This window comes from Polyodon spathula, chromosome 11, assembly GCF_017654505.1.
Source record: "Polyodon spathula isolate WHYD16114869_AA chromosome 11, ASM1765450v1, whole genome shotgun sequence".
NCBI classification, from domain to species: domain Eukaryota; kingdom Metazoa; phylum Chordata; class Actinopteri; order Acipenseriformes; family Polyodontidae; genus Polyodon; species Polyodon spathula.
Window position 1 is genome coordinate 18,445,743 of NC_054544.1, and position 27,857 is coordinate 18,473,599.

A 27,857-nucleotide genomic window follows, 5' to 3' on the forward strand; every position below is an offset into this window, starting at 1 on the left:
TTTGTGGAGGGGGTTGTGCCAGTGAGTCATGGGGGCGGATATTTCGTGGTCTCTGGCACTCCCTGAAGTGCACAAGATGAGTTTCCCCAATGATGTTCACGCGTCGGAGGATGGCCTGCTTCAATATCCCGTACTGGCAGGCATCGGTGCCGGTCATGGCCTGGAGCCCAGTTGGCTAGACCATTACTCCTGTGACCATGCCTGGTCCTTCTGGTGCGCTGTTGCTGATACCGACCCTGTCAATCAGAGCCATGTATCTCTCCTCTCGCGGGGATTGTTGACTAGGATTAATTCGCTCTCTGTCACACCTGGTTTGAGAATCACATAGGGTAGTGCTCAAGTATACTGACAAACCAGCTTATTCCTGGGTGCTATAGTCGGCTTGAATTCTGCCTCTAAAGGTATCTATCAAATCAGGAAAAACCTTGTAAACTTGACTTCCCTAAGGCTGTTTGGAGCAATTCAACGACATCTCAACCTCTGATAAACTTTCCAGTTGTTAAACTTTACAATAGAGTGGCACCAAATAACCAAGATCTGTTCCCTGCATAGGCTTCAAGTCAATATCTGCATCTGTCTAAAAACTAGGAACTAGGTAAACTCCTATATGCGCCCTGCAAAGCACTAAAGTGTGTTGTTAAATATACCTAATTAATTGCCTAGTACAATTGTGGAATGATCTGAAACAACAACATGCTATACCTCTTAATGTCTCTTTAGGTGTCTTTGCATTATAGCTGGCAACAATTGATATCAATGGAGTAACTGCCACCAATAGTTCCATATTACACTATGTAACTCTTTATATTACACTGGTCAATTCAATCGCTTATCATGACAATGCTATTCAATTCTGACGACAGTTAAGGAATATGCATTTAATTCATTACTGTGATGCTGCCTTTTTTATGTAAGAGCAATGAAGCACTGCTGTTCTGCAGGTTAATTGCATTGCCTTGTTTTATTTTCCTTGCAGAAAAGAAATCTGTAAATGTGGCTATAGGAAGGCATCTCATTCTGAAGAAGCTGTTAAACATGAAGAGTTCCTGGGTGAAACGTGGGACCTAAAAAGGCATGTCAGTGAAGAACCTACTGATGCATACGGGGACATCACCTTCACTGGCTTAGGGCATAACGTTGGCAAGGTACAGTAGGGGGTTTGTCTTTGCATGAAGGACTAGACCACACTGATGCAGTATACTGGCACTCCTCATTGTACAAAGCAGTCAGAGTAGCACTGAACTCGTGTCCTGCCCTTTGGAGTATATGCGTGTTGGGTCAGTCCTTCACTTTAATTCAGTATAAATAAGTGCAGATCCCACGGTAAAGTAAAAATAAACAGTCCCTTTATTTGCCGGGTGAATACAGTAGCAGGTTAACTTCACATGACTGAAAGACTTGATGGATAGTAGTACTGCGCAACTCTGAATACCTTTGCAAAGTTATATACCAAATGATAAAACTTAACCTAGTCAACAGCAAAAGTTACTGATGTTTCTTAGGTAACACCTGTAACACCATTCTGAAAAACAGACTTTCCCTACAGATTTCCTCCCACAAACTCCCTGATGGAATTGGTACAGATCAATGCCTTACATGACTTTCCATGTTGAATCAGTGTTGTTCAGGTGGCTCTATCACCGGTTGAGTCCTGTCATTTTAAAATATCTAAAGTTAATTTTTTTCAGTTTTATATACAGTATCAGGTATAGTTTTAGTTTGAGGTCGTACCCTACACTATGTGGCAACCCAGCATGCAAAGCTGCATGCATCTTTAACTGGGAGGAATTGACCACACATTTCTTTCTTTGGTTTCTCACTAAGATCCTTTGTTTGTGTGCAGTTTGTGCGGGTCTCCTCAGACACTAAACCGGACACTCTGTACAAGCTGATGAGAGACCACTGGGGGCTCAGCGTTCCCAACCTGCTGATCTCAGTCACTGGAGGAGCCAAGAACTTCCACATGAAGCCCAGGCTGAAGAACATGTTTCGCAGAGGGCTCATCAAGGTGGCCCGCTCCACAGGTGCGGCCTGCCTGCCTGCTTTACAAGCTCCTACATAAATCTCTGTTGTTTAAGATCATTGATAAGGTAGAACCTCAAAGATACCGTACCATTCCCACACTTGCTGTATGAACTGACCGCACAATACTTGAAATCAGAAACCGGGCTGCTGGATACTGTAACAGATGCTGACCAGTTAGAGATCTCTTTAATCTAGGGTAGTACAGACTAGCATGTTTTAAAATAAAAATACAGGTTTGCTGTAACCAGTGTTTCTTTCAAAACTGCACATTTCAGACCTATATAGAGAAGGGAAGGGCACGGCAGGTAATAGTTATAGAATTATTTTGTCCGCTGAAGCCAGTTAAAATAAAGGCAAGCTAATTACCCTGTTCTGGTTGTGACTAAGCTATTCAACCACACATACTGATATCCCTGTTGATCTACATATATATGTATACAGTAGGTGAACAGGTTTATCAGTAATTATATATTGATTTTGGGACAGGGCTTAGTTAGATGTTTATCCAAATATGTTTAACTACAAAATCCTGTTCCTGAAGCTCAACAATATATAATTGTAACCACAGTTTGTAGTCCAGAAGTTCAAACATAAATTCATTTTTGCATCAAAGGAGTTTACATAATAGCCTTTGATGCAAAAATGAATTTATATTTGAACTTCTGGACTACAAACTGTGGTTACAATTATATATTGTTGAGCTATATATTCTCTGTAAATTGCTTTGTATAAAAGCGTCTACTAAATGACAAATTAATAACAATGTAGAATATGTCATTGTTTATTCTCATTTGAGAGAACAAACATAGGGAAGTGAAAATATGGAAAAACAATCCTTTGTGGAATGTGTGAGGATATAATATGTTACATATAATTTATAGAAATACACTCTGTGAACCAAAGCCTCTGTCTACACCAATAGCTGAGTATTGTTGAGTCCTGGGTTAAGGGATTGTGCTGTGGCCCAAATAATTTAATCACGGTTGCCATGCTACAGATTTAAGATGCTAAAACAGGATAGTCCTGCGGTTTGTAAGTGCAATGCTGTTTGAGTAATGATGCAAACACTGCCTGTTGCATAAAAGAAGCATTACACAATTAAAACACAAGTTTATGTGAAGTATTTTTATTGAACTCTTTCAACACCTTTATGCAAGAAATAGAACTCCACTTTAAACTGTAGACCGCTTTAATGGTATAAAGTAGGAAATCAGAACTCAGAACTCCATTGAAAAAGCACACCAAAAAACTATACTGTATAGTCAATTTTTTCAGTATAACACACTGAAACTGTTTTAATGAATTATCCTAGGCTAGCTTTTCTGCAAAGTGGGCAAGTAGTTCTGAAAGTTTAAATATGATTATGAAGTCATCTAACATTCACAATATAGCAACAAAACCTGGCAAGAGGACAAGAAACCAGACAGTGGACATTATAATTCCAAAGAATACGTAGTAAGTCATACTGTACTGTAGGGGGCATTGTAGCGGACATGTGTAGGTGACCACCATTTCCTCTGGCTGCAGGTGCGTGGATTGTGACGGGGGGCTCCCATGCTGGAGTAATGAAGCACGTCGGAGAGGCTGTTCGAGACTATACCATGAGCAGCAGCTCCAAGGAAGGGAAGATTGTGGCAATTGGCATAGCAACCTGGGGGATTGTACACAACCGTAAATGTCTGGTCAGCAGTGAGGTAAGGGGCCGCTGTTAATGTGTGATCCTATTGGCCGTATTACAGTACACGATAGCTTTGCTTTGAGGTTCACTAGCTGTTTGTAAACATATTTAAAGTGTTATGCAGACAGCTTGTGATACCACCCATGAAATGTTCATTGCTGGTTAACAGAAATGGTATTTCATAGACTCAGTTCTGGATTTTGAGGTCCCTTTTCAGTGCAGAAGTGGGGCATTCGCCATTTTAATGTCCCTCAGGGAAGCGGTACCCCCTGAAAAAAGGGGCATCATTTTATTTTCAAAGAGGTTTAGATGGCAAGGATCGGCCCTGGTACTGCCTGCTTAAAATACCACTGACTGCTTGGCAGATGTGAACTCGTACATGTGGAAGAATGCGTAAAGAATTAAACCAGTCATAAGAATATACCTCTGTGGAAGCGCTCTGCACAGACCTTAAGGGAAGCTCTTTAAATGTTCGTAAAATCCACTTAAGGTTAGAGTTTGTCTTGAGTTTAAACTCCAAATTCACTTTAGAACCCTTATTTATTGTTATTTATTTGGGGAAACAATGTATGAGGTTTTGTGAAAGTAGGGCTTATTTTTACTGAGAGTAACAAAAAAGTTTGTGCTTTTAAAATCACTGGATGGAAAGAAAGATTTTTATTGCAAAGTATAATTTACAGAAAAACACCTGTTACGAACTAGAAATGAACACAATGTTGCCTCATTTAGGGCGCCTAAGAACAGTGAAATAAAAATCAACTTCTATTATGTATGAGTAAATGCTGAGCTGTGCAATTGCCCTTGATCTAATTTACCAGGGGAGCTCATTAGAGTTAAAATTAGAATTGTGTTCCAGTGCTGTCCAGGCAACAGCACAAACAAATGATCTTTGTGTCCAACATGGTAGTTCTCAGACTTGGACTGTGATGTCATGTTTGCAAGTAAAACAGGTTGTACCTGGTCAGCACAAGAAAGATTGAAACCCAATATGTCCCAACTTGGTGCGTGGGGGCCACTGTTTGGAACTCCCTCTGATGTGAAACTAAAATCTGGTCTACAGCATTGACAGCATCCCATGGCATGAAGAAGGGTCAGGGACTGGCTACTGCAAACCCATCCCTACCATGAGCCAATATCTCATTCCAATAGCATAATGCATGGGGGTTCCCCTGGTTCCATCTGCAGTCTACAATCCCATTTGCAATGGGGTGTTACACAAAGGTTGCATGTCAAGATTGACAAGCGCTCCGGTCTGAGCAGCATTGATATTGTCCCTGTGGATTTTGGCAATCGGTAGTGTTGCTTTATTGCCCTGTTCAATAGCGATATTTAATCAAACTTCAGACACAAACCCGCCACTGACAGAAACGATAGTCATTCTTTTTTTTTTTTAAACACATAAGGCAGCTGTATTTTGCTTGATTTAAATCTACCCCTTGATGGATCTTTACTGCTGTAGTTGAATGCTGTCTTGTTGATGCTAGGGGAAGTTTCCTGCCGAGTACACCCTGGATGAGGAGAGTCAAGGCAGGCTGTCCTGTCTGGATACAAACCACTCCCACTTCATCCTGGTAGACAATGGCACCCACGGAACATACGGTGTGGAGATCGCACTGAGGGGCAAGCTGGAGAAATTCATCTGTGAACAGACCCTGGGAAGCACAGGTAACATAGGGACAGCTTCTGGCTGGCCAAAAAAGTATGTAGTGTGCCATTTCAAACCTGAGCTTTTGCTACTGAAAAGTATATTCCACAGTATGTGCATAAATCCTTTTAAGAATTGGATAAGTATATATTTTTTTATTGAGACAATGAATAATAAAACTGTACAGATTTCTGTTACCATTGTCACTTCTCAATCCATCTTGTTGTGTTTGATTTGTTTTCAAAGACAATGGAATAAAAATCCCTGTTGTCTGTGTAGTGCTGGAGGGAGGACCTGGCACATTAGACGTGAGTATGCCTTGGAGGCAAACAATAAATGAACCATTTTTGCACTTGGTGTTTCTGGGTTTTAATGTTCCAATATTGATTTATTTGTTCTAAATCAGTTTTTACCTGACTTTGAACTTGCTTTGAACTTGTTTGGAGAACTCTAACTACCTAGCACTGAATAGACTCCCTCATAGCAGTCAAACCCTGTGACAATGTGACCTTTCAACTCTTCTGGCCCATCCTCTTCTACATATTTAAAGGGAAAGTAGTTGGGACCAGCCAAGCTCAAAGGTCATTTTGTCACATGTATTGACAACTCAGTATTGAAGCAATAAAACCCAGAATCACTGAAATTAATTGTAAACAGCATAAAAAGGCAAGGGGAATGTGAACAAAATAGAAACTGAAATTTAAAGGTAGTGCTTGGTATTTAACCCTTCAACCTACTGTTTGGTGATTTCCTTGCAGACTATCTACAGTGCCATGATGAACGGCACCCCATGTGTAGTGATGGAGGGGTCGGGGCGTGTGGCAGATGTGATTGCTCAGGTGGCAAACCTGCCTCTCTCTGAGATCACAATTTCACACATCCAGAAACAACTGAAGACATACTTTGCTGAGGACTTCAAAACCTTTTCTGATGTCAAAATCTTGGACTGGACTAAGAAGGTAAGGCATAATGGGTCAATACCTTTGGATTGTGAAGTCACTGCTGTGGAGTGGACTACAGCAATATCTGGTGGTTTATGCGTATATATTAAAACTATATTGTGTCTTTTTAGATTCAGGACATAGTGAGAATGCAGCAGCTTTTGACTGTTTTCCGGCTAGAGAAAGAAGACCAGAATGATGTGGATGTAGCCATCCTCCAGGCACTTTTGAAAGGTATTATTGAAGAGTTCAGTAGAATTGTCCTGGTGGTCGCTGTATTGCTGTAGACACGTGTACAGCATTGATTCTTTGTTCTTGCATGGCATACTTTTTTCTTCCTTGTCTTCAAAGATCCATGTTGTGTGGAACCATTTCAAGGTTTTCACTTCGTCCATTTGATCTGGGATGACCCCATAAAAAACTACTATTCTTCTCAAACTGCAGCTTCTAAAAGCCTTGATAATCAAGGTAACGAGAACTGGGATCACCAGCTCAAGCTGGCTGTAGCCTGGAACAGAGTGGACATTGCCAAGAGTGAGATTTTCACAGATGACAAGCAGTGGAAGGTGAGTCCTGCTTATGTCCGTTTTTTCCATATAACACAAGAACATCACAAAAGAACTATCTTTCGGCTCACATTTATGTGTTACTTCTATGTAACTGGAAAGAAAAACTGATGCAGAAGAAGTGTTGTCTGGCTTACTGATTCTGCATTGTTGACATTTAAATGGATACATTTAAAATACATAGAGAACAAAACAATTCCAATAAATCTTACTTCATATTTACTGCCATCATTTCCCATTATCAAAGACATTTTGCATCCACAGAATGAAGAATGCATGTGTATTGAATACAAGTGAGCCATTGGAAAAGCAGCAATTTGGTAAAACGCTACTCAGATTCTAGAAGGGTTGTGCTTTGGGTCTTCTCAGTACTATGACCACTATTTTTCATCTTCTCGGCTTCCCTTCATGTGACCAGGAGCGAACAGTAAATTACTAATTATGTGAGATCTAGAATTCATGGCTGTACATTTGAGTTACAATTTACTGAAATTGTTAAAATGTAAATGCATCACTGTGCTAAGGGTTTTTCTCTTTTGTCCCCACCTTTAGTCCATAGACCTGAGTGATGTGATGCTGGCGGCGCTGCTGGGAAACAAGCCTGACTTTGTGAAGCTGTTCCTTGACAATGGGGTGCCCCTGAAGGAGTTCCTGACTGAGAAGAGGCTGCTGGCGCTCTACAACAACCTTCCGCCCAGCAGCCTGTGCCTTAGTAGGATCCTGAAGAAGCAGGAGGAGAAGCTCTACGTGAAGAAGCCCAGCTGGAGCATCCAGTTGTACCATGTGTCCGATGTGCTCTGCGACCTGCTGGGTGGCATCACCAAGCCCCTCTATCCAAGGCCCAGGGGCATATCAACGCATTCAGTGCCAATACCACAGATCAAGATAAACGTAAGGAGAGAACCAAAGACAAATCCAAGTCTGCTAGTTACAAACTTTAAAACAAGCGTCTTTTACTTTAATAGGTTTTTTTTTAGCCGTGCTTTTTTTTCTTTTTGCAATGTTTGCAGTCATTTACTATTAGTTCTAATATTTTATCCTACGTTCATATAGTCATCACCACAGTGTCCATCTGTGGTCTGGTGCCTCCAGCGTTATTATCAGAATAACTTAAATTTCTTAAAAACAAAAATTAAAACAGGAAGTCAGATAGAACCAAGGTCCAGAACCATATTTAAATGAAGTTAGATTGCAAGTTTCTAAGTGAGTAAAATTTACCGTAAACACAAAATAAAAATAAACACTAAATCTAACTGGCCATCTTTTTGCTTGCAACCCTGTGTTGTTTTGCCATGTGCCTCCATTGGGGCTGGCAAGGGTTAGCTACCCTTGTCGGCAGTATCCAGCTCTATGTTTTCAAAGGTAAATGGGATGCTGGAGACACCCGCCCAAGGCTTCTAAGAAATTAAAGAGAAATACCCCTAGAGTCTGCGAATCTTACAACAAATTCAATCAGCTAAAAAGGAAAGGAAGGATCTCCATGTGAAATTCCTGGATTTGGTTAATGCATATGGTTCAATGCCACATGAACTTCTTTGGGCAGCATTTGATTTTTTCAGTGTACCAATGACAATAACAAATTTAGTGAAAGCCTTCTTTGGGGATTTGCAATTTAGTTTTTCAATTTCATAATTCAGCATTACATGGTAATGCCTAGAAGTTGGAATAATGGCAGGATGCAGCATTTCTCCATTTTACCATGTAAATGGAAGTAATTATTAGGGCATCAAAATGGGTAGTGGGAGGAGAGCGCTTGGCTTCTGGAATGTGACTACCACCAATTCGAGCATACATGGATGACATGACAATCATGACTAAGTAGCTTGACTAAATAACAGTAGCCTGCACTAATCGGTTATTGGGCAAACCAATTCAATTCCATTAAATCAAGGAGCATCTCTATAATTAAAGGTAAAGTAGTAAATAAAATGTTCTACATTGATAGTGAGGCAATACCAAGTGTCTGAGAAGCCAGTGAAAAGTCCTGGGAGAAGTTACGAAACAGTTTGTGTGGAAGAAGTTAGACACCAAGCAGTGGAAGGGTTGAAGAGCATGGACAGCAGCGCTTTAGCGGGCAAACTGAAACTCGGGTGCTTTCAGTTTGGTCTACTGCCAAGACTGCTGTGGCCACTGACTGTGTACGAGGTTTCTTTGACAACAGTTGAGAAGCTGGAAGCTTTAATCAGTTTATAGGTCAGGAAATGGTTGGGAGTTCCATACTGCCTCAGCAGAAACTTTATGTTAAAGGAATACTGTAGCTACCAGTCTGTGCTCTAACCAAGGAGTTTAAGTATGCCAAGGTCTGACTGGAAATTACATTAGTAGATTCACATGACAAATGCGTAAGGGAGGCAGCACCTGTGTTGAAAACTGGAAGAAAGTGGGCAGCAAAGAAAGCTGTGGAAGATGCTAAGGCTGCCCTTTCAATCGGTGATATTATGGGGCAAGTTCAGCATGGAAGAGGGGGTCTTGGTCTCAGTTCAGCTCCTCCTACATGGCACAAGGCAACCCCAGTTCAACGGAGGAAGCTGGTAGTCAACGAGGTGAACAAGCAGGAGTAGAGGATTAGGTGTGTAAAGGCCGTTTCCCAGGCCAAGCAGGGAGAATGGATGAGATGGGAGAGTATAGAACAATGCAAGATCATCTGACAAGACCTATGGACAATGGAACAGAGCAGCATCAGTTTCCTCATCAGATCAACATATGATGTTCTCCCATCACCACAGAACCTAAAATTCTGGGTGGGTGAGGATCCCTCAAGTCTTTTCTGTTTCATCACCTGCAGCATTAAGGCACATTTTGACAGGATGTAAGGTGGGTGATAGCCAAGGACGGTTTACTTGGGGCCTCGACCAGCTGCTGCGATGTCTGGCCTTAGCATTGGAAGACAAGCATAACCTGACCAATAAGTTGCCACCAGATCCATCAAAGCATTACACACAAAAGACAATATTCCTCCATCCAGAAGAGCAACCATCAAGAAAAGGTGTTAAAACCAAGCCTCACCCAGGACAAGTGGAAACTGCTAGAGACTAGAAAATGCTGACAGATGTTGGGCAACGGCTTATTTTTCCACCTGAGATTGCCACCACTAACCTTTGACCAGACATTGTCTTGTGGTCTGGATCAGTACACCTTGTTCATATGGTAGAATTAACAGTGCCATAGGAGGATGCTCTGGATGAGGCATATGAGAAGAAGAAACTTCGGTATGCTCAACTAGCTGCTGAAGCGGAACAGTGAGGATGGAGAGTCCTTGTTTTCCTAGTGGAGGTGGGTTCTCGAAGATTTTTTGCACACTCTACAACCCGGTTTCTCAGAGATGTTGGGTTCAGTGGCCAAGAGTTGCATCACACAGTGAAGAACTTGTCTGAAGCAGCAGAAAGGAGCAGCATCTGGCTGTGGTTGAGACGGAAAGATTCTGGATGGGGATCTCAAGCACAATTGAAAGAAAGCAACACTGATGTAAGGGTAAGTAAGCTGGGCTGAGTTGAGTGGGGGACGGAGGGGGGTGATGCTGGGACGCCAGAATCACTGTCGAGCCCTATTGAGGTGTCGCAGGCTAGTCAATGAAACAACGAGGACAGAAGGTGCCCAGTAGAAGACCCCAGAGATGTACCCTACTTAGCTCAATCCAGACAGTTGTCATGCTGATGCGCTGGGGAGACCACACTGTGGTTGATCCCCGGAGCCAGCATCGCAGTCGTTGTGTGTGCTGATGCTCTGGGGAGGCAAAATAAGCTGATCCCTGGAGCCAGCATTACACTTCAGCCATCAACACCAGGCAGAAGGATATCTACATCATCAGATGGAAAGAAACGCAAGTGGGTGGATCACATTAGTTTACTGTAAAGCTACGTCTTAGTTGGTTATCTTGGCTACAGCCTACAGCCGAGTTCAAATTATCAAATTATCATGAAGTTTTAACATCTACTCTCAGGTAATGGAACTCTTGCTTCCTGGACTTGAGAAATCATGTGACTTTCAGACCTGTATTTCTATAGTGGAATAACCTCTCCCAACCATTGTTTGGCGTTTTCAATCTCACTTTCCATCTGCCTTTGAAACACATTTTACACAGATGAGAGAACATTATATTGATCAACTTTATGCTAATTTGATCAACATTCATTCTTCTTTATTGCAGCTTGGATCAAATGACCTGGAGAGTTTTCGGAATTCAATCCCCATTGACGCCAAAGGCTCAATAGTTGAAGAGGAAGAGCTTGATCCCACCAGAGACCTCTTCATTTGGGCAATTTTAGATAACAGGAAAGAGATAGCTGACATTATCTGGCAACAGGTAGATTATATATATATATATATATATATATATATATATATATATATATATATATATATATATATATATATATATATATATATATATATATATATATATATATATTTAAAATTGAATGAGCACCTGACCAAGATACAGTGAAGACCTGATGACCAAAACTTGAATTCTACAAACACCTCGCTTTCAGTTGAACAGAAATGGTAACCTACCATGTTTTTTCTAATTGTATCTCACTGGCATTGTAGTGGAGTACTTCTATTTTCTAAGAAACAGGAGTTATATTGCAGTTTTGTATGTTTTTCTATTTGGAATGCCATCTTAACTTTTATACAGTAATAATTGAATAATCAAACTAAATCCATTTTGCAAACACCCGTGGTCCCAGTTGATTTTGATGATAGTGGTTCTACTGGTTAACTAAGCCAGTAACTGACACGGCCATTACCACTACAGTAAAACCTAGGTAATACGGCAACGCTTGGGACTGGAAAATTGTGGCGGATAATACAGCACTGGTTTACAGAGGTACTGTAAAATCTAATACTGCACCTAAAAAAAGGAATACATGACAAACTATTGGAACACTTTAAAGTTACAGTTCACAAGGTAGAAATACTGCGTAATTTATGCAACACACATGATTGTACACTTAGAAAAGAAAAATCATGTGACTTGAGGTTGGACTGCATTAATTTTAGTCAGACAAGACTTACAAATCATGTATAAACAGGCTCTGGATTGTTGAGGGTATAACAGCCTTCGTTTCAGTCATGCCAAATTGTACAGAACGGCAGTTTGTAGAAGGGCTGGATTAGACAGGTTTTAATGTATCTCACTGTTGTCCACCTCACAGTTAATGTGTTTTGAATTCCAATAAGGAAGTTTGTGAGGTTACAAACAAAATGTTTCAATGAGGTCATGTCAGCTACATTCTGACTGTGGCACTTGAAGAAATGGATTCCTGTACTGCATCAGTCACACTGATTAGCATGTCTGTTTTTAGAGCCAGGATTGCATTGCCGCAGCCCTGGCAGCCAGCAAGATCCTGAAGGAACTAGCCAAAGAGGAGGAGGACACAGACCTGTCAGAGGACACAGGAGCTCTTGCAGAGCAATATGAGAAACAAGCCATTGGTGGGTATTTTTATGTTTTTTATCCAAGTTTTACTCAAATTTTTTCTACTTAATTTGAAATGCCCAGTTTGAGTGCCACCTCATACCTGCAAGCCACTTACCAATTAAGAGGACTGAAGGTCAATGTCTCTTTTCACCTGCGAACCAAGGCCACGGAAACCTGGGTGCAGGGGCCCACACTGGGCAGTCTCTGCCTAGACTCATCAGGCATCTGTCCAGTGAGTGACCTTGACCCTTTTTTTTATAGCCAAAGCAGTGTTCCCTGTGGATCCCCAGACAAGATCAGCAACTTGGCGGGAGCAGGATTCGAAGAACAGCACCACTGTGGTGCATGAATCACTTACCAGACCTAATGGCAGTGCTTTTATTGGATCAGTCCCAATATCAGTGGTGTATATTATTTGAAGCCATATTTTCAGGAAGTTTGAGAAGGTCCTCTTTATGCAATTATGTAGACAGACACCAAACACACTATTTCTTGTTTCAGTTTTGTGATGTGGTAAGAGGTAGGTTAGGGAAAACTAAAATGATCTTTTCCATACTTCCAGGGGTGTTTACAGAGTGCCATCGGAGAGATGAACTTCGTGCCCAAAAACTGCTGACCCGGGAGTCAGGGGCCTGGGGGGACACGACCTGCCTGCGTCTGGCTCTGGAGGCTGACAACAAAAACTTTGTGGCACAAGGAGGAGTCCAGGTGCAGCTCTACTCCTCACATGGGGCAGTCCGTCTATAGAGGCAGATCAGAGTAACTGCATGGAATACCAGCTAGAAAGTGTAGCAGAGAAAGTAAACCTGAGACTGAATAAACAGGTGTTTTAGATAATGTGAAGTACATGCCCACCAGATCAAACACTAGCCCAACATTATGGGCACACACTCCTCCAGTTCAGATAAAAAGGCAGTTTGGACAACAACGTTCAAAAGTAAAAGCACAGTGAAAAAGTGCTGGGAAGGTTTATGGAGCAGGCAGACATAACTATTTATACAACTCAACTGCAGTTGATTACTGAAGGAAGGCTTTGCATGATGTCTCATCATACTGTCCTGTATTAAACGAAAGTTCCATTGTTCTACCCTTCTAGACCCTTCTTACACAGATCTGGTGGGGAGAGCTGGCGGTGGACACCAGGATGTGGAAGGTGTTGTTATGCATGTTTATCTTTCCTCTCATCTACACTGGCCTCATCACATTCAGGTATGTTTCTGTTTACAGAAGATAACAAAAATGTACTGGTGGAAAGCCTGCAACTGCTGGTGAGCGGCTGACCAGCTAAGAGTTCAGAATTGGAAACAAAATAATTATTGACTTCTTACTGGGCACCAATTTGGTTTTAAAATCCCAGACAAAGTTTACACCAAATACATAGATTAAGTGTAGAGAATAAACAACAAAAAATTAAAAATTATTTTTGAGTTAATATTCAGTATATTGTTTTCTGCTAGTTATGTGACATTGCAGGTTTTTTTTACTGTGCTATAATGTACTGTGTATGCTGTATACTTGGCACTTGGGTATAAGCTTTTGTGGATATGAGCCCAAGTTCAAACTACATATGGTATAGCTACTGTATCTTTCTGTATTCTCTAGCATATAATTCAGTCTTCTAATCTTTGTAAAGTATTTTCTTTGAATTTTAGACGGGACGAGGAGATCAAAAAGAGAAACCCTGAAAGAGACATTATGGACAGCAATGACTCTGTGGCACTGAGCTCCACTGACAAAAATCTGCAATCCCGATCTTGGTCAGCTTCTACTTTTGCTATAATTTCCAGTTCAAGTATTTATGGATTGGTGTCGCAGGGCAGAAGCCCTCCCGGTATAAAGTGTGTGCGTGTGTGTGTGGTAGAGGGGGGTGGGAATTGGATTGGCAGGGAGGGGGTTAAATTACTCCCTGCCAGAAAATATGCAGTAACTAAATGATTAATGGTTAATGAGGCTCCAGCCACAGGTGTATTAAACAGGTAATCACGGGTGTTAGGAGATTTAATATTGGTGAAGGTATACTGTGCTGTTTGTGTAGACATTTTATTTTGGCCACTGTGCCTTTTTGTTTAGTAATCTCTTTTGTTTGCGGTTTATAGTTGTTAATAAATGTGTGTGATAGCACTTAAAACCTGCAGTTCTCATGTAAGTGAGTCTCTATCCCTGAAGGAAACAGCCATTTACTTTTGTATTGAGTCAGGCCCCACATGTCAGATTTTTTTTTTGCTACTGTGTACTTGCATAATTAATGTTATCCCAAATCGTATTTTCACTGTTCTGTGAGGAGTGCTTGTTTGCCTTTTATATTACTATGATGCAGCCTTGCTCTTTGTTCTACACTCTTCAGGGGACGCTCTGAGGAGATCCTGAAGCCACTGACACGTTGCAGCCGCCTCACAGGTTTCTACAGCTCTCCCTCGGTCGTCTTCTACTGGAACGTCCTGTCCTACTTCGGGTTCCTCTGGCTGTTTGCCTATGTGTTGATGATCGATTTCCAGGTCAAGCCATCGTGGAAGGAGATACTGCTCTACATCTGGCTCTTTACTATGGTTTGTGAGGAGATTAGGCAGGTGAGCGAGTGGATATTCGAAAACTGTGAACAGAAGTCTTATTGATGATTAATTTAGACACAGTAAATGTTTCTTTTTGTAATTGTTATGCCCTCTTTTTATGGACTGCCTACTTGCAGTATACAAATGTATTTTCTTTGTTTTCTCATGAACAGTTTGTTCATGATCCAGATGGATTTGGGTTTCGTAGGAAGGCAGTCAATTACTTCAGTGACCCATGGAACCAGTTTGATGTGGTTTCGATTTGTTTCTTCATAGCTGGACTAGCATGCAGGTTTGTGGGTCTCATTAGGTTTTTGTACTGTAATTATTTTAAACCACTGCTTTGCTAACTTGATATTTGTGCCGGGAGGTATTGCTAAGATTTCTGGTAAGGGGGTATCGTGGTGCTGACGATGGAGGGCATCTGCAAATTTCAAGTATAACTAGAAATAAATGATCATCAATAGAAAAGTGGGAATAAAGGTCCTCCTGATCAGCAAGAGGGTTGCAGGTGACATTTCAAAAAAAGCCTTCACACAATTATATTTTGTTTTTAGCCATTTCAGCCATTACATATTGTAACCCCTAAAAACATGTAAATTTTATATTTTATTTGTATATTCAGATTATCAGTTTGTATAATGATGAACAATTGATTTAAACTGTTTTCAGGTTGACCACCACTGCTTTCTATGAGGGTCGGATCATTCTTGCCCTTGATTTTAACATTTGGTGCCTGCGCCTGATGGCCATCTTTACAGTCAACAAAAATCTTGGACCAAAGATTATCATAGTGAGAAGAATGGTAGGTTCAGGACTGTAACAAAAGTAACCTCTTTATGTTTAATAGTGTAACACTTCCAGATTCTGACACTACCTCCTCAAACTACTAAACTGTTTTACATTTACAAAAAATAGATATATACACTGCTGTGCAAAAGTCTTAGACATGTTGCATGTTTCTACACTGATGCATTACAAGCACCAGCAATTTACTCAAAGCCTCCACTAGTGTTTTCTACTATTATAACAACCTTGACTTACATAAAGAAGGGGAAAAAATTGAGTGAAATAGCTTGCATCGCTTGATTTTCAAGGTGTGGTATTCGAAGCATAACCAACAAGTACAGAGAAACATCATCTGTAATTGACAAACCCAGGACTGGAAGACCCAAAAAGCTGTCTAAGAAGGATGAGCAATAAGATTATAGCCTTAAGGAATAGAAAGAAGACAAGTGTTGAACTGACAACAGAACTGGCAGAAGGCACAGGTATCGTTGTCTTTAAGTCTTGATTTCAAGAGTGACCTTCGTACTGTTGATTTTGATGGACAACAACACCTATGCCTTCTGCCAGTTCTGTTGTCAATTCAATGCTTGTCTTCTTTCTATTCCTGAAGGATATTATCTTCAAGTATTGCTCATCATTGTTAGACAGCTTTTTGGGTCTTCCAGTCCTGGGTTTATAAATTACAGATGTTTCTCTGTACTTATTGATTATGCTTTGGATACCACACCTTGAAAATCGAGTAATGCAGGCTATTTCACTCAATGTTTTTCCATTTCTATTGGAGACTCCGCTTGCGAGATTTAAAACAAGATTACAATCAGGATGGAGGCTTGTTAGCAGGATTTAAAGCTGTATTACAGTTAAGATACAGAGGATTTAAAACAGAACTGTGATGAAATGTACAAAAATGCCTACACACAAAAACCCCAGAAGAATGTGCCCGTGATTCTAGAGATTTCTTTGTGGAAGACAGCAAAGGAAAGAAGGTACAACTTAAGCGTGCAAGTACTGTCGGTTACTACTATACACATTTTTACAAAAAAAAAAAAAAAAAACCTCAACCATTTTGAAAAGTAACTGAAAACACTAATTTCATATAGTATATCAAAAACGAAAGCCTGAAAAAAATATTGACATAAAACTCAAATAACTAAAAATAAGTACCGAAAAATACAGTTAATAAAACCTGAAAAACAGAAGCCCTACTCCTAATGCATCAGAGTAGAAAATTGCAACATGTCTAAGACTTTTGCACAGCAATGTATATATTTCAGCTTTCATATGAGAAATGAATATGAGAATCTGAAATGTATCTGGAGGTTTCTCTATGGAGCTATTTATATATATATATATATATATATATATATATATATATATATATATATATATATATATATATATATATATATATATATATTGTTATATTTATAGATCTGTTATACTTTCTGTCACTATGTTTTGACTGAGTTCAGGAGCTGCTCTTCTCTTCCAGTTGCCTAACACAGACATATATAACACAGGCTAGAACTGCTGAAGTGTCTTTAACAAAATAAGAACCAGCTAGTATATGATATAAACAATCAAGTTTAGTTTTGTATTGCTGGCAATACAGTGCTGCTGTAGATGGTGCTGGTTCTTATACCTTGGCTTATCTAGCCTGGCCTACATATCTATGGCTGTATTAGTATCACAGAAATAGTATAGTCCTCCAGTAGTAGCAGTACAGTCCTGTACCATTGGAAAAGCACACCAGCTTCTTTCAGTGTACCAACTCATTCCCCCTCCTATTGCAGATGAAGGATATCTTCTTCTTCCTGTTTTTGCTGGCGGTTTGGGTGGTGGCGTATGGAGTTGCCAACCAAGCCATCCTGATCCACAATGAGGAGCGCCTGGACTGGATCTTCCGGGGTGCTGTCTACGAACCATACCTCACCATATTTGGCCAGATACCGTCAAAAATTGATAGTATGTACAGAGCAATGCCAGTGTGAAGCCTCTTGCACATAAACTTGCACTGCACATGAGCCTGGGGTGCGAGTATGTAAGCAGTCAGTAGTGGGTTACAGCCTTTATTAGAAGTGCATTAGGCTGATGTGTACTTTTCTGTTTAAAAAATTAAACTCTTGAACGCCACAAGAGAATATGAAATAAGTCAAGAGCTTCTTTTTCAACAGCAAGTGTTAAAACTGTAAGTTAAATTGAACAATTAAATATCAACATACTCTTCATATTACTGAACATAAACAGGGTTTAGATGGCTATGAAACAAGAGCTCTCTTTTCACAGATTTGTACTGTTTATTTTTATACAGAATAAGATATGATTTCTGATTAAAGGTTTAGGACACAGTATTTATAAAGTATATGGTCTATATCTCCGTTTTACTTCGAATAGCTATTGTATGGCACCCACTCAGAGCCAACGTATATTTGTACTCAAAGTCTATTAGTATACAGCCTCAGAGGTTCACTCCCCTCAGGTTTCATTGTCAAGAAATTGACACTCGGTTAACCATCTACAGTCTTAGTTAAATCCTTTGTTCTTCTTTTCTTCTTTGCAGATACTGATTTTGACATCAGTCAGTGTACTGTAAATGGCACTGACCCTCTGAAACCAAAGTGCCCAATTCTCGGTGCCGATAACCAGCCTGCTTTCCCACAGTGGATCACCATCATTTTGCTCTGCATTTACCTGCTTTTTGCAAACATATTGCTACTCAACCTTCTGATCGCAATGTTCAAGTGAGTGTTTTTGTACAAAATGTGACCATTGAGGCTCTGCTAAATACTCAGGGGTTGATGTACTGATGCGCAAGTCGCAGCGCAAACATAACACAATTTTTATTTTCGTTGCTACATCATTTTGTCTTATGTACAAAGGTAAAATATGTTAAAGAAGAAAGCCACCATATACTAATTTAAATATTTGTTGCGTCATCTTAGCAAGATCCCTAGCATTGTGAGTGTTGTGCAACATTTCTTTGAATAAATAGCAGGAGTTGAGCTGTGGTTTGCTGCAGCAGAGGATGCCTGAAACATAACGTCTATACACCACTCTTATCTGACCGGGTCCGGGTCTGCCTCACCAAGTCCTCAACCTGTTCATTGCATTAGCGGTGAAGGGGAAGACAGGAAAATAAAAAGCTGCTTTTAAGCACCCCAAAGGTTCTCTGTCACAGCCCTGGTCCCTATATGTGCCTCGTTATAGTGCTTCTCCACAGGTGAGGTTGGATTTAGGGCAAGCTTCAGTATCCACCCCTTTAAAGGGTAACCACTGTCTCCATAAAACAAATAAATAATCAATACTATTAATAATCATCATTTTTATAGCGCCTTTTATGCAACACAGTAACACATACAAATACATAAGCTCAAGGCATTTGTGGCAGGTACACACCGCCCCTATGTATATATGGGTATTTTGTATTTGTATTATTATTATTCTTATTATTAGAGATTTTATAAATATGACAGGTGGAAAACCTGTCTGATTGATTATTATTGTCTTAAAATAACATCTCGTGACAATGCGTGCTCGGCTGCTAATTCATTTTTTTTTTAAGTTATTTTTTTATCATTTTCCAATTTTCTCCCAGTTTGGAATGTCCAATTATTATCCAACCTGGCTCACCGCTGTAACCACATAACTGACTCGTGAGTGACGAAGATGAACACTTGCGTCCTCTGAAACGAGTGCCGTCAGCCCTCTGCTTTTTTCACCATGCAAGCCCGCTGTGCAGCCGTATCCAGAATTTACAGCGTTGGAGGACCACGCAGTTCTGAATTGCGTACAGGCCAACCTAACCCCTACACCGCCCCCTGGAAACTCCCATCCACGGTCGGCAGTGGCATAGCATGGATTTGAACCGGTGATCTCCAAGCTATAAGGCGTTTGTGAGGGTTGCAGTAACTCCAGCTTTCTGGTCATCATATCCACAGGTTTCCGAACTGTTTCGCTCGTGGGTGCGGTAGGATTTCTAAGCCAAGTCCGTGCATGCAAGGAACTCAAAACCTAAAACATACTTTATTGTTTCACATGTTAAAAACAAAAGAAAGCGAGGGGCAGTGGCTCCAGGTGTGTGTGTGTACAGTTGTCGTCAAAAATTGACATACCCCAATGGTAGGGAAATTTACATACATTGGGGAATATACGCTTTCGAAGACAACTGTATTTCTATCTGTTTACCTGCCCCGACAGTACAGTATTAAATCACACTTCACTTCCTGTTAAAGACGGTTACAAGCTCAGCTTCCTCAGCCTACCTGAGGTCTACAGTGCTTTCTCTTTGAGAAGGTCCCGTTAGGACTAAAACGTCAGATTTTTTAGTTTTCTCTTGCTCACTTTTTCTTTTGTATTTAACACGTGCAAATAATAAACGATATTCTAGTTTTGTGGTCCTTGTAGCCCACAATCACTGCCAAAAAAATAGCAACTCAAACTGTTAAAATTCGCGCTCTCTTGATTCCTCAATATGACTGTACGTACAGCAATACGTCACTTCTGGTCTAGTCGCATTTTTTCAGGAAGCGTGAACACATCCACAGTATCTCAGTTTTAAAATATTTTTTCACCGTTTAAAAAACATTTTGTTTCTCTTTTTATAAGTATTACTTATCTCTTTTTTTTTTTTTGACAGAAAACTTATGCTCTAAGTATTTACTGTGTAACACCTATAGTCCAGTAGATGGAGCTGTAAGTCCACCTTAAATGAGGGATACCCAAAGTTTAGCACTTGCAACATGATTACTGGTGCCCCTTTTTTCTTGAGGGCATTTTGGTTCCTTGTTTGTTTTTTATATGTTGCTGGTGCTTCCAGGCTAATTTCGTTCAAACATAACACAAGACTTAACAGACTGTATGGACTGGAGAGGAGGACTATAGTGGTAAATTATTGCCCCGAGGGAAGGCTGTTGTTACCAACAGGGGACTATAATGTCAAAGCCGCAGACTTTATATAGTTTGTTTAAATATAGCTGATACAGCATAAGTGAATAAAAAATTTAAAAAAAAAAACAGAAATAAATAAAAGAACATGTTTTTGAAGCTCATACGGTACAGTTATCAAAGGTTTTTTGTTTGTTTGTTTTGTTTTTGTACAGCTCTATCCGTCTGGCTTGCTCACTACTGCACAATCCACTTTATATCCTGGCCATCATATTTGGTTACATCGTCAAATTGAATTTTAGAAAACAGTGACGTTTTAATAACCATTTTAGTGTGGATTCACATTGATTCACATGTGCGGTTAACCCGTCCAGCTCATTCTGAGCAAAATGTGGGATCAGTGACAGGGTTGCCAATGCTAAAAGATGGATTTTAAATCACTGTAATTGTGCTTCAATTCATAATCCTAGCTGGTCACTTGCTCACTGGCAGTTGTTTGTATTTTCAAAAGGGTTAATATATATTATATATATATATATATATATATATATATATATATAATATAGATAATATATATATATAAATAGGTAATTATTTATTAAACTGTAAATAACTATTATTTGTGTGTGTGTGTGTGTGTGTGTGTGTAACAGCTACACATTCCAAGATGTCCAGGACAATACAGACAAGATCTGGAAGTTCCAGCGTTATGGCCTGATTGTGGAGTACTACAGCCAGCCCCTATTCCCGCCCCCTTTGATCATCTTTAGTCACCTCCACTTGCTCATAGAGCACATCTTCTGCAAACCTAAGACTCGCAAGCAGTTCAGTAAGTAATAACACCTTCCCTGCCTTCATAGTCACAAACACTCAAAGACCTGTTCTTAAAGTGCAAAGACAAATATGCTGATTATATGTCTATATTATATTACTGTACTGCTGCTTCCTGTATAATTTGATGCTTACTTGTTTACTGTTAATTATTTTCCTTCTCAGAAAATGTGACCCTTGACTAGGTTAGCCACTGGTGACCTCCACATTCTAAATAGTATTTTGTTGTTTAGAGGAGAAGTTGCCAGGGAATGAAGAAACTGGGCTGCTTTCATGGGAGTCTTTCATGAAAGAAAACTATCTGACAGACCTGCATAACGAACTGAATAAGAGCAGTGATAACAAGATACGGGACACTTCAGAAAAGTATGACACCTAGAGATTCATTGACAGTAGCAATACCTGATCGATTCCTGTCATTGCCAGCCACTCATGTGACTTCATCCCAGACATATTTCTTACAATATGGCAGGCAAGGACAACTCTGGTCCTGGGGGGATTTTGACAGATATGAGATCTGGTTTTGGACCTGGAGGTAGTTTGAGAAAACAGAACCAGAGGGAAATGGAAAAATGCATGGCATGCAATAAGAAATATATGCTTCTAAGTGCTGTGGAAACTTGGCAATTTGTATGTGTATCTGTATTGGAGTGCTTCCCTTCCCTTCAATTAGGAGTGCTATTTCATGTTACCTTTACTTTGTTCTGTCTCTGTGATTAAGCTGTGCTTTACTATACTTTCACATTGATTTTACTATTTTACAGTTCATTCTCCTGCGGGGTTTTTCATATGCTTTTGGTTCTTTTTTCAGAGTTGGCATGATAGTGGATTTTTTGGAAAGAGACAAGGAAAGACAATGTGGTATTGTAGAGAAGAGACTGGCCCATCTCGAAGAACAGGTTTTTCCTTTAATACTTCCTTTTAAACGACAAGGTCCGATTCACAAAGCCTTAACTCTGATTTGATTTGTTAAAACTTTCAAATTCATGAACAACAGTCAAGTAAAGTTTCATGAATATCAAACTTTAGTTATTGACAAAAACATTAAAAAATAACTTTTCACGTTAACTAAGTTCCTTGTGGAGTTTATTGTTTTTCAGTATAACCCTTATGAAACTTTAATTAGAACAACATATTAGTGTTTGATGCTAATTTAATTGTATTGTAATCTATTATTATTTTTTGCATTATTTAGGCGTTTCAGTCTGCTAAAGCTTTAAACTGGATTATGAATGCTCTAAAGAATAAAGGTTATGGTTATCAAGACGAAGTGCCACTAATTTGTAAGTTCTATAAGCCACAGCAATGCTGTTATCACTATTATACTACAAAGTCATTTATTTACCTTTGTTTGTTTGAAATAGTGCACTGTCTAGCCTCTATGAGAGAGAAGTGTTGTTGTGGGACATTGCTGGCGCCCTGGGTAAAAAAAAAAAAAAAAAAATTAGATTTTTCACTGATTAAATGTAAAGAGTGTTAATCAAAGTCTGAATTTCACTGTTAAGAAAAATTAGTTTAAGTGAAGTAATACATTCACCGTTAACTTTTGTTAAATAAGTTAACTATGTTGTACCTAGTATTTCAAGATGTTAAGATATTATCTAAAAAAATATATATATTATTTCCTTCGTCAGCATCCAACAGTAAAAGCATCGATGCAGCAGACATGAACTCCACAGAGGAGAGTGAGGATGGAAAACCTCAGTATCACCTCAATGCTCGACAGCTCCTCTATCCTGCTTCCAGTGTGAAACGCTTCCCAGTTCCGGATGAGAAAGTACCTTGGGAGGTCATTGTTTTTTAAAGATGTTTTTATTTTATCAAGTTTTCATGCAGTGCATGTGGATCATGTTTTAGAGCTTGTACAGGGAATTGCCTGGATCTGGTATTCAGACTTGAGTTAAAGTGATTTGTTTTGTTTAAATTATTGAAGGTTTCCATGTATTACAAAAATAATATATACATATGTTTTTTTACAGGTACAGTTTGATGCATACAATCCTACAGTTTATAATTCAGATAGTGTATCAACAGTAAACAGTGAGATTCACAATGAGTAAGTACTTTACTTTAAAAACATCTTACAAGCCTGTCAACAAACAATAAAAGACATCAAGAGGTGCATTGTTGTGAAACTGCAATTTCTTTCACACAAAATAGGCAGGACCTTATCTTTTCTTAGTACAGCAGAGCAAACTCTATACATTCGGAGAGTTTTAAAAACATAACAAGAACTAGACATAGCATTTTTAGTATGGAACAGTTTATGAACAGTCTATTCTGAACTGGTTCAGATTAGTGATAGTCTTATGTATGATAGATTCTTAGATTCTCCTTTGGACTCTGGGACACTTCACTTTTGTAGAAACAGCCGTTTCTTGGAGTCATGACCTGAGCTGAAATGCTGGACTCAAAAGGTTACATATATCCTGCTGCTTTATAAATGTTTTCCGAAATGTGTGTTTTTTTTTTCCCCCAGATCTTCTGACGTTGCCTCCACAGCGAACTGCAAGTAAGCCTTAAGCAGCTTTTTTTCCGTAGAGAAACTAAGAATGGATTATTAGCTTCTGTAACCCATCAAATACAAACAATGCTTAAATAAATAAATAAACAAAAATACACTTAAATGTTATAAACTTCTGCTTACTATCGTTGTAAAATTGCAGATTCATTTATGTTTCCTGACTAATTTGCCACTTTTATTTTCAGAAACCCAGTGGGGAGGACTGGTTTGGAAGGAAGGGGCAAGTTATACTGGCTGGGACCCAATCGTGCCCTGGACCCAATCATTACACGGTAAGATACATTTTCAAAGGATACTAATCTATTTACTGTGTTTTGTGTTTACTGATTCACTTTGAATTGTACACCATGGCTGTCTTAATAAACTCGTAAAGTGCTACGCGACTTCCTACAGAATTTGGTTAATTAAGGTTTATTTCATATGAACGAAGTTTCGATTAATGGTACATGTTAACGCTTATTCATCCAAGCAAACCTATCCACGTGATGAAGCTGTGTCTGTTTATAATGAATACATGTTATGCTCAGAGTTTATTATGAATTTAAAGAATGTTGTCAGGGGATGCATCACAATTAGAGAAGCAGTCTATGGAATTGCAATTTCCATTTGTCAGAAGAAAGAGTTTTATTAAATTGATATTATTAAGTTGCATGTAATCACAGTATTGATACCTTAGCCAGCTTTTGGGTTGCACTCTAACAATCTGGATCAAAGGACAATATGCTGTATTCTGGGCACTATGTTCTAGAATGTTCTCCTTTGACTGGTATTGTTGCCAATTTTGGTACTTCTAGCTGGAAGAGGAGCACGGATAACTCTGTTTCCAAGACAGGCACAAAGAAAGTTTTGGAATTCATTGCCATCAAGCGCAAAGAATTTGAGCTTTGGGCCTTTCCAGGGGTATGTACCACACACACAAAAAACAAAAATGATAAAAAGGTTTGAAATAGGTCTTCTGGATACAATAATCAAGGACATGATACTGCTTATATGTGTTCGTCTTGACGATTTCAGTTTGTATATCTTATTCTCTGTTTCAGCCTTTACGTCCCAGTGATTTATTTCAAACTCAGAAGTGTAATCCTTCTTGAGGGCTCAGCTGAGCTCTCAGAATTATTTCCAATGTCAGAATACAACTGATACACCACAGCATAACTACTGACTGCCACCTGCCCCCCTGTAACACCCTGCCCCTAATAATAAACCAAATAAATAACCACATTTGCTGTTTATACAAATTGAATTTTAAAGAACAGGAAAACGACATTCCATACTCATACCAAGTTGTTTTTTGTTCAGTGAACGGGCATTTCTCATTGTTTTCTTTGGGTCATTTTCTTACAGGGAGTGCTTCAGCTGGGTGAGACTTTACCAAAAAGACTGAAGCAGCTGCTAAACACCAAGCTACAGGAAGAGGTCCAGAGCATGCTGGGGGCCGCCACCAAGGTAACGTCCTTTGAACAGGAACGTGAAAGATGTTCCAATCATTGCCTTGCACGTCAAAGCTTTGTGAATAGGGCCGGCAATGCAGTGTGTAACTTAAATTAGTTGCACTATGTATCAGTAGAACTATGTTTTGAAATGTGTGTCTACACCTTTAAATTAATGGAGGTTTGAATTAATTGAGGTTTGCATCTGGGCGATTTTGGGTTCCCATATATTGATTGAGGTTGACCTTTTATTAAGGGGATACAGGAAGTGAGAATGAGAGAGAAACGTGAGTAAGATCTGTATGCAAGACTAAAAACATCTACATTCTCCCTTTTGCTCTGTACACCTCCTCATGCCGTGTTCTCTCCCAGTAAAGCCTTGTGGCCCCACTTATTGTATATCAACAATGAATACACATATTGTGAAACTATGAGAAACATATAGATACATGTTTTGGCTGATTTCTTGATTCAGTGTTTTAAAGGTATGGATGGCCCCTGTTGTTGAAGAAAGGCACTACCCTTCTACATTAACTATACATTTGAATAGTCATTTTCCAATGATTTCCATGCATACATGATGCATGGTTTGCCATGGTTTTTATTGTAATTTGTCATACCTATGTGTTCTGTTTGATTATGCTAACATGCCAGTGTTCTGTTTGATTCTAACCTGCCAGTGTTCTGTTTGATTATGCTAACATGCCAGTGTTCTGTTTGATTCTAACCTGCCAGTGTTCTGTTTGATTATGCTAACTTGCCAGTGTTCTGTGTTCTAGGTTTATGAGGGATATGTTGATGACCCAAGGAACACAGATAATGCATGGGTTGAGACTACTGCAATCAATATACACTTTGATAATACCAAGCACTCAGTGCTTGAATATTTAAATACAATGGTAAGTGTGTTTCTGTTCCTTCTGTCTCTGTAATTAATCTCTGCCACTGTTTAGACAGTTAAAATATTACTAGGATTTGAGCGTGTAGATTCCCAAATGTTGTGCATGTTAACTCTGCAGTGCCCCACATTCATGTTCTGTTTAACCTTAAAATATGATTCCTTGGAAGAAAAAAATCGCAGTTTTAAGAGATGGGTGAAGTTAAAGGTGTGCCCATGTTTAATGGATGTTTCTGTTGTTGTTTGCAGTGTCTACAAGACTCCAATACAGACATATCTGTCAGATGGCAGGTAGTGGATCAAAAGATCCCTCTGTATGGAAACCACAAAGACATTCTGCAGAAAGTTGCTCAAATCCATAATGCGCATTACTGACGCACATGACTCACACTGCTGAAAAGTTTGGTCTTATGAGCTTAAAAATACCCTTTGTTTAAGTTAAATGTAACATGCAGTACGAAAAGGAATGTCATTTAAGAGTAAAATATACATAGGAAACAGGTGGTTATTTTTTCCTTACTTAATTCCTTACTACAAAACAATGGAAAATATGGTCCAATAGGAAATATATAAAGAAATGTGTCTGTGCTTTAAAACATGATTTTTTTTTTTTTTTTTTTTTTTTTTTTAAAGAACATTATAGTTGATTTTTTAAAATGAATTAATTCATTAATCATTAACAACTATTTTGCCAAAGATCCTGAGAGCACTTTATTACATTTTGTCAACAGGATCAGACTGTTAGTAGCACATATATAAGACTGATCATGTTTGTAGATTTAATATTTTCCAGCAAGCTGATTTCAAAAGTCAATGTTATACAATTACACACAGGTGTGGGTGGCATTGAAGAGAGGACTGTGCCTAATGTTGCCCCCTAATGAAAGCAACCAGTTGTTGTCTTTTGTCTGTCATAAACAGACACTGTTTTCCATAAGTAGGAAGTTTCCTTTTACAAAACTTCTATCTTCGTCAATGCAGATCTCCCACTGACAGAAAATGGCAGCATGCCAGCTACAATGGAAAATTAACATAGTTTCTCTGTGAGCTGTAGTGGTAAGGAACACACAATACAGACATGCTATTCATAAGTAAATATATGCTATATAAACACTTATTCCAAGTCAAAGAAAAGCAATTGCAATTAAGAATAAGCATTACTTCAAAACAAATAAATGCATTGTACAATCTTTCTGTTTTTTTTAAATGTAATATATACATCTGGAAATGTAGAATTCCAGCTTCATGTAGCACAGCCCTAACATCTTCAGCCCCAGGCTGATATAAAATAAGGAATACTGTACAAATATAGTATTAAGTTGAGAACGTTATTGTGTTACTATTGATGTAAAGTAGGGCTCTAAATCTGTGGTTCCCATCCCTGGTCCTGGGGATCCCCTGTGGCTGCTGGTTTTCTTTCCAACTGAGCTCTCAATTACTTGCCTAGACCCTTAATTGAAGTGATAATTTGCTTAATTAGACCTTTTGTAATTGTTTTCATCTCTTAAACAGTTACAGATTTCAAGTTACTTATACGATGTTATAGCTAACTTGACATCTGCAACTGTTTAAGAGCTGAAAAAATTAAGGTCTAATTAAGCAAATTATCACTTAAATTAAGGGTCTTGTTAAGTAATTGAGAGCTCAGTTGGAATGAAAACCAGCAGCCACAGGG

General features: G+C 39.2%; 1 protein-coding gene across 1 annotated transcript in view; it reads left to right on the forward strand.

Annotated features, from left to right (window-relative positions):
* Positions 1–26,762, forward strand: part of trpm2 (transient receptor potential cation channel, subfamily M, member 2) — a 29,034-nt gene extending 2,272 nt beyond the window's left edge. Inside the window, exons 2-32 of the mRNA XM_041262863.1 lie at positions 977–1,145; positions 1,844–2,024; positions 3,553–3,719; positions 5,188–5,368; positions 5,595–5,656; positions 6,107–6,307; positions 6,421–6,523; positions 6,734–6,855; positions 7,408–7,746; positions 11,003–11,158; positions 12,162–12,291; positions 12,840–12,985; positions 13,374–13,486; positions 13,930–14,034; positions 14,622–14,844; positions 15,000–15,118; positions 15,499–15,631; positions 17,409–17,580; positions 18,176–18,356; positions 21,153–21,328; positions 21,564–21,696; positions 22,142–22,229; positions 22,526–22,613; positions 22,965–23,119; positions 23,310–23,386; positions 23,810–23,842; positions 24,040–24,126; positions 24,649–24,754; positions 25,199–25,300; positions 26,064–26,183; positions 26,432–26,762. Coding sequence (XP_041118797.1) covers positions 977–1,145; positions 1,844–2,024; positions 3,553–3,719; positions 5,188–5,368; positions 5,595–5,656; positions 6,107–6,307; positions 6,421–6,523; positions 6,734–6,855; positions 7,408–7,746; positions 11,003–11,158; positions 12,162–12,291; positions 12,840–12,985; positions 13,374–13,486; positions 13,930–14,034; positions 14,622–14,844; positions 15,000–15,118; positions 15,499–15,631; positions 17,409–17,580; positions 18,176–18,356; positions 21,153–21,328; positions 21,564–21,696; positions 22,142–22,229; positions 22,526–22,613; positions 22,965–23,119; positions 23,310–23,386; positions 23,810–23,842; positions 24,040–24,126; positions 24,649–24,754; positions 25,199–25,300; positions 26,064–26,183; positions 26,432–26,557 — 4,294 coding nt within the window. The 3' untranslated portion in view covers positions 26,558–26,762. The remainder of the gene's footprint in view (positions 1–976; positions 1,146–1,843; positions 2,025–3,552; positions 3,720–5,187; positions 5,369–5,594; positions 5,657–6,106; positions 6,308–6,420; positions 6,524–6,733; positions 6,856–7,407; positions 7,747–11,002; positions 11,159–12,161; positions 12,292–12,839; positions 12,986–13,373; positions 13,487–13,929; positions 14,035–14,621; positions 14,845–14,999; positions 15,119–15,498; positions 15,632–17,408; positions 17,581–18,175; positions 18,357–21,152; positions 21,329–21,563; positions 21,697–22,141; positions 22,230–22,525; positions 22,614–22,964; positions 23,120–23,309; positions 23,387–23,809; positions 23,843–24,039; positions 24,127–24,648; positions 24,755–25,198; positions 25,301–26,063; positions 26,184–26,431) is intronic.
* Positions 26,763–27,857: the final 1,095 nt, after the last annotated feature.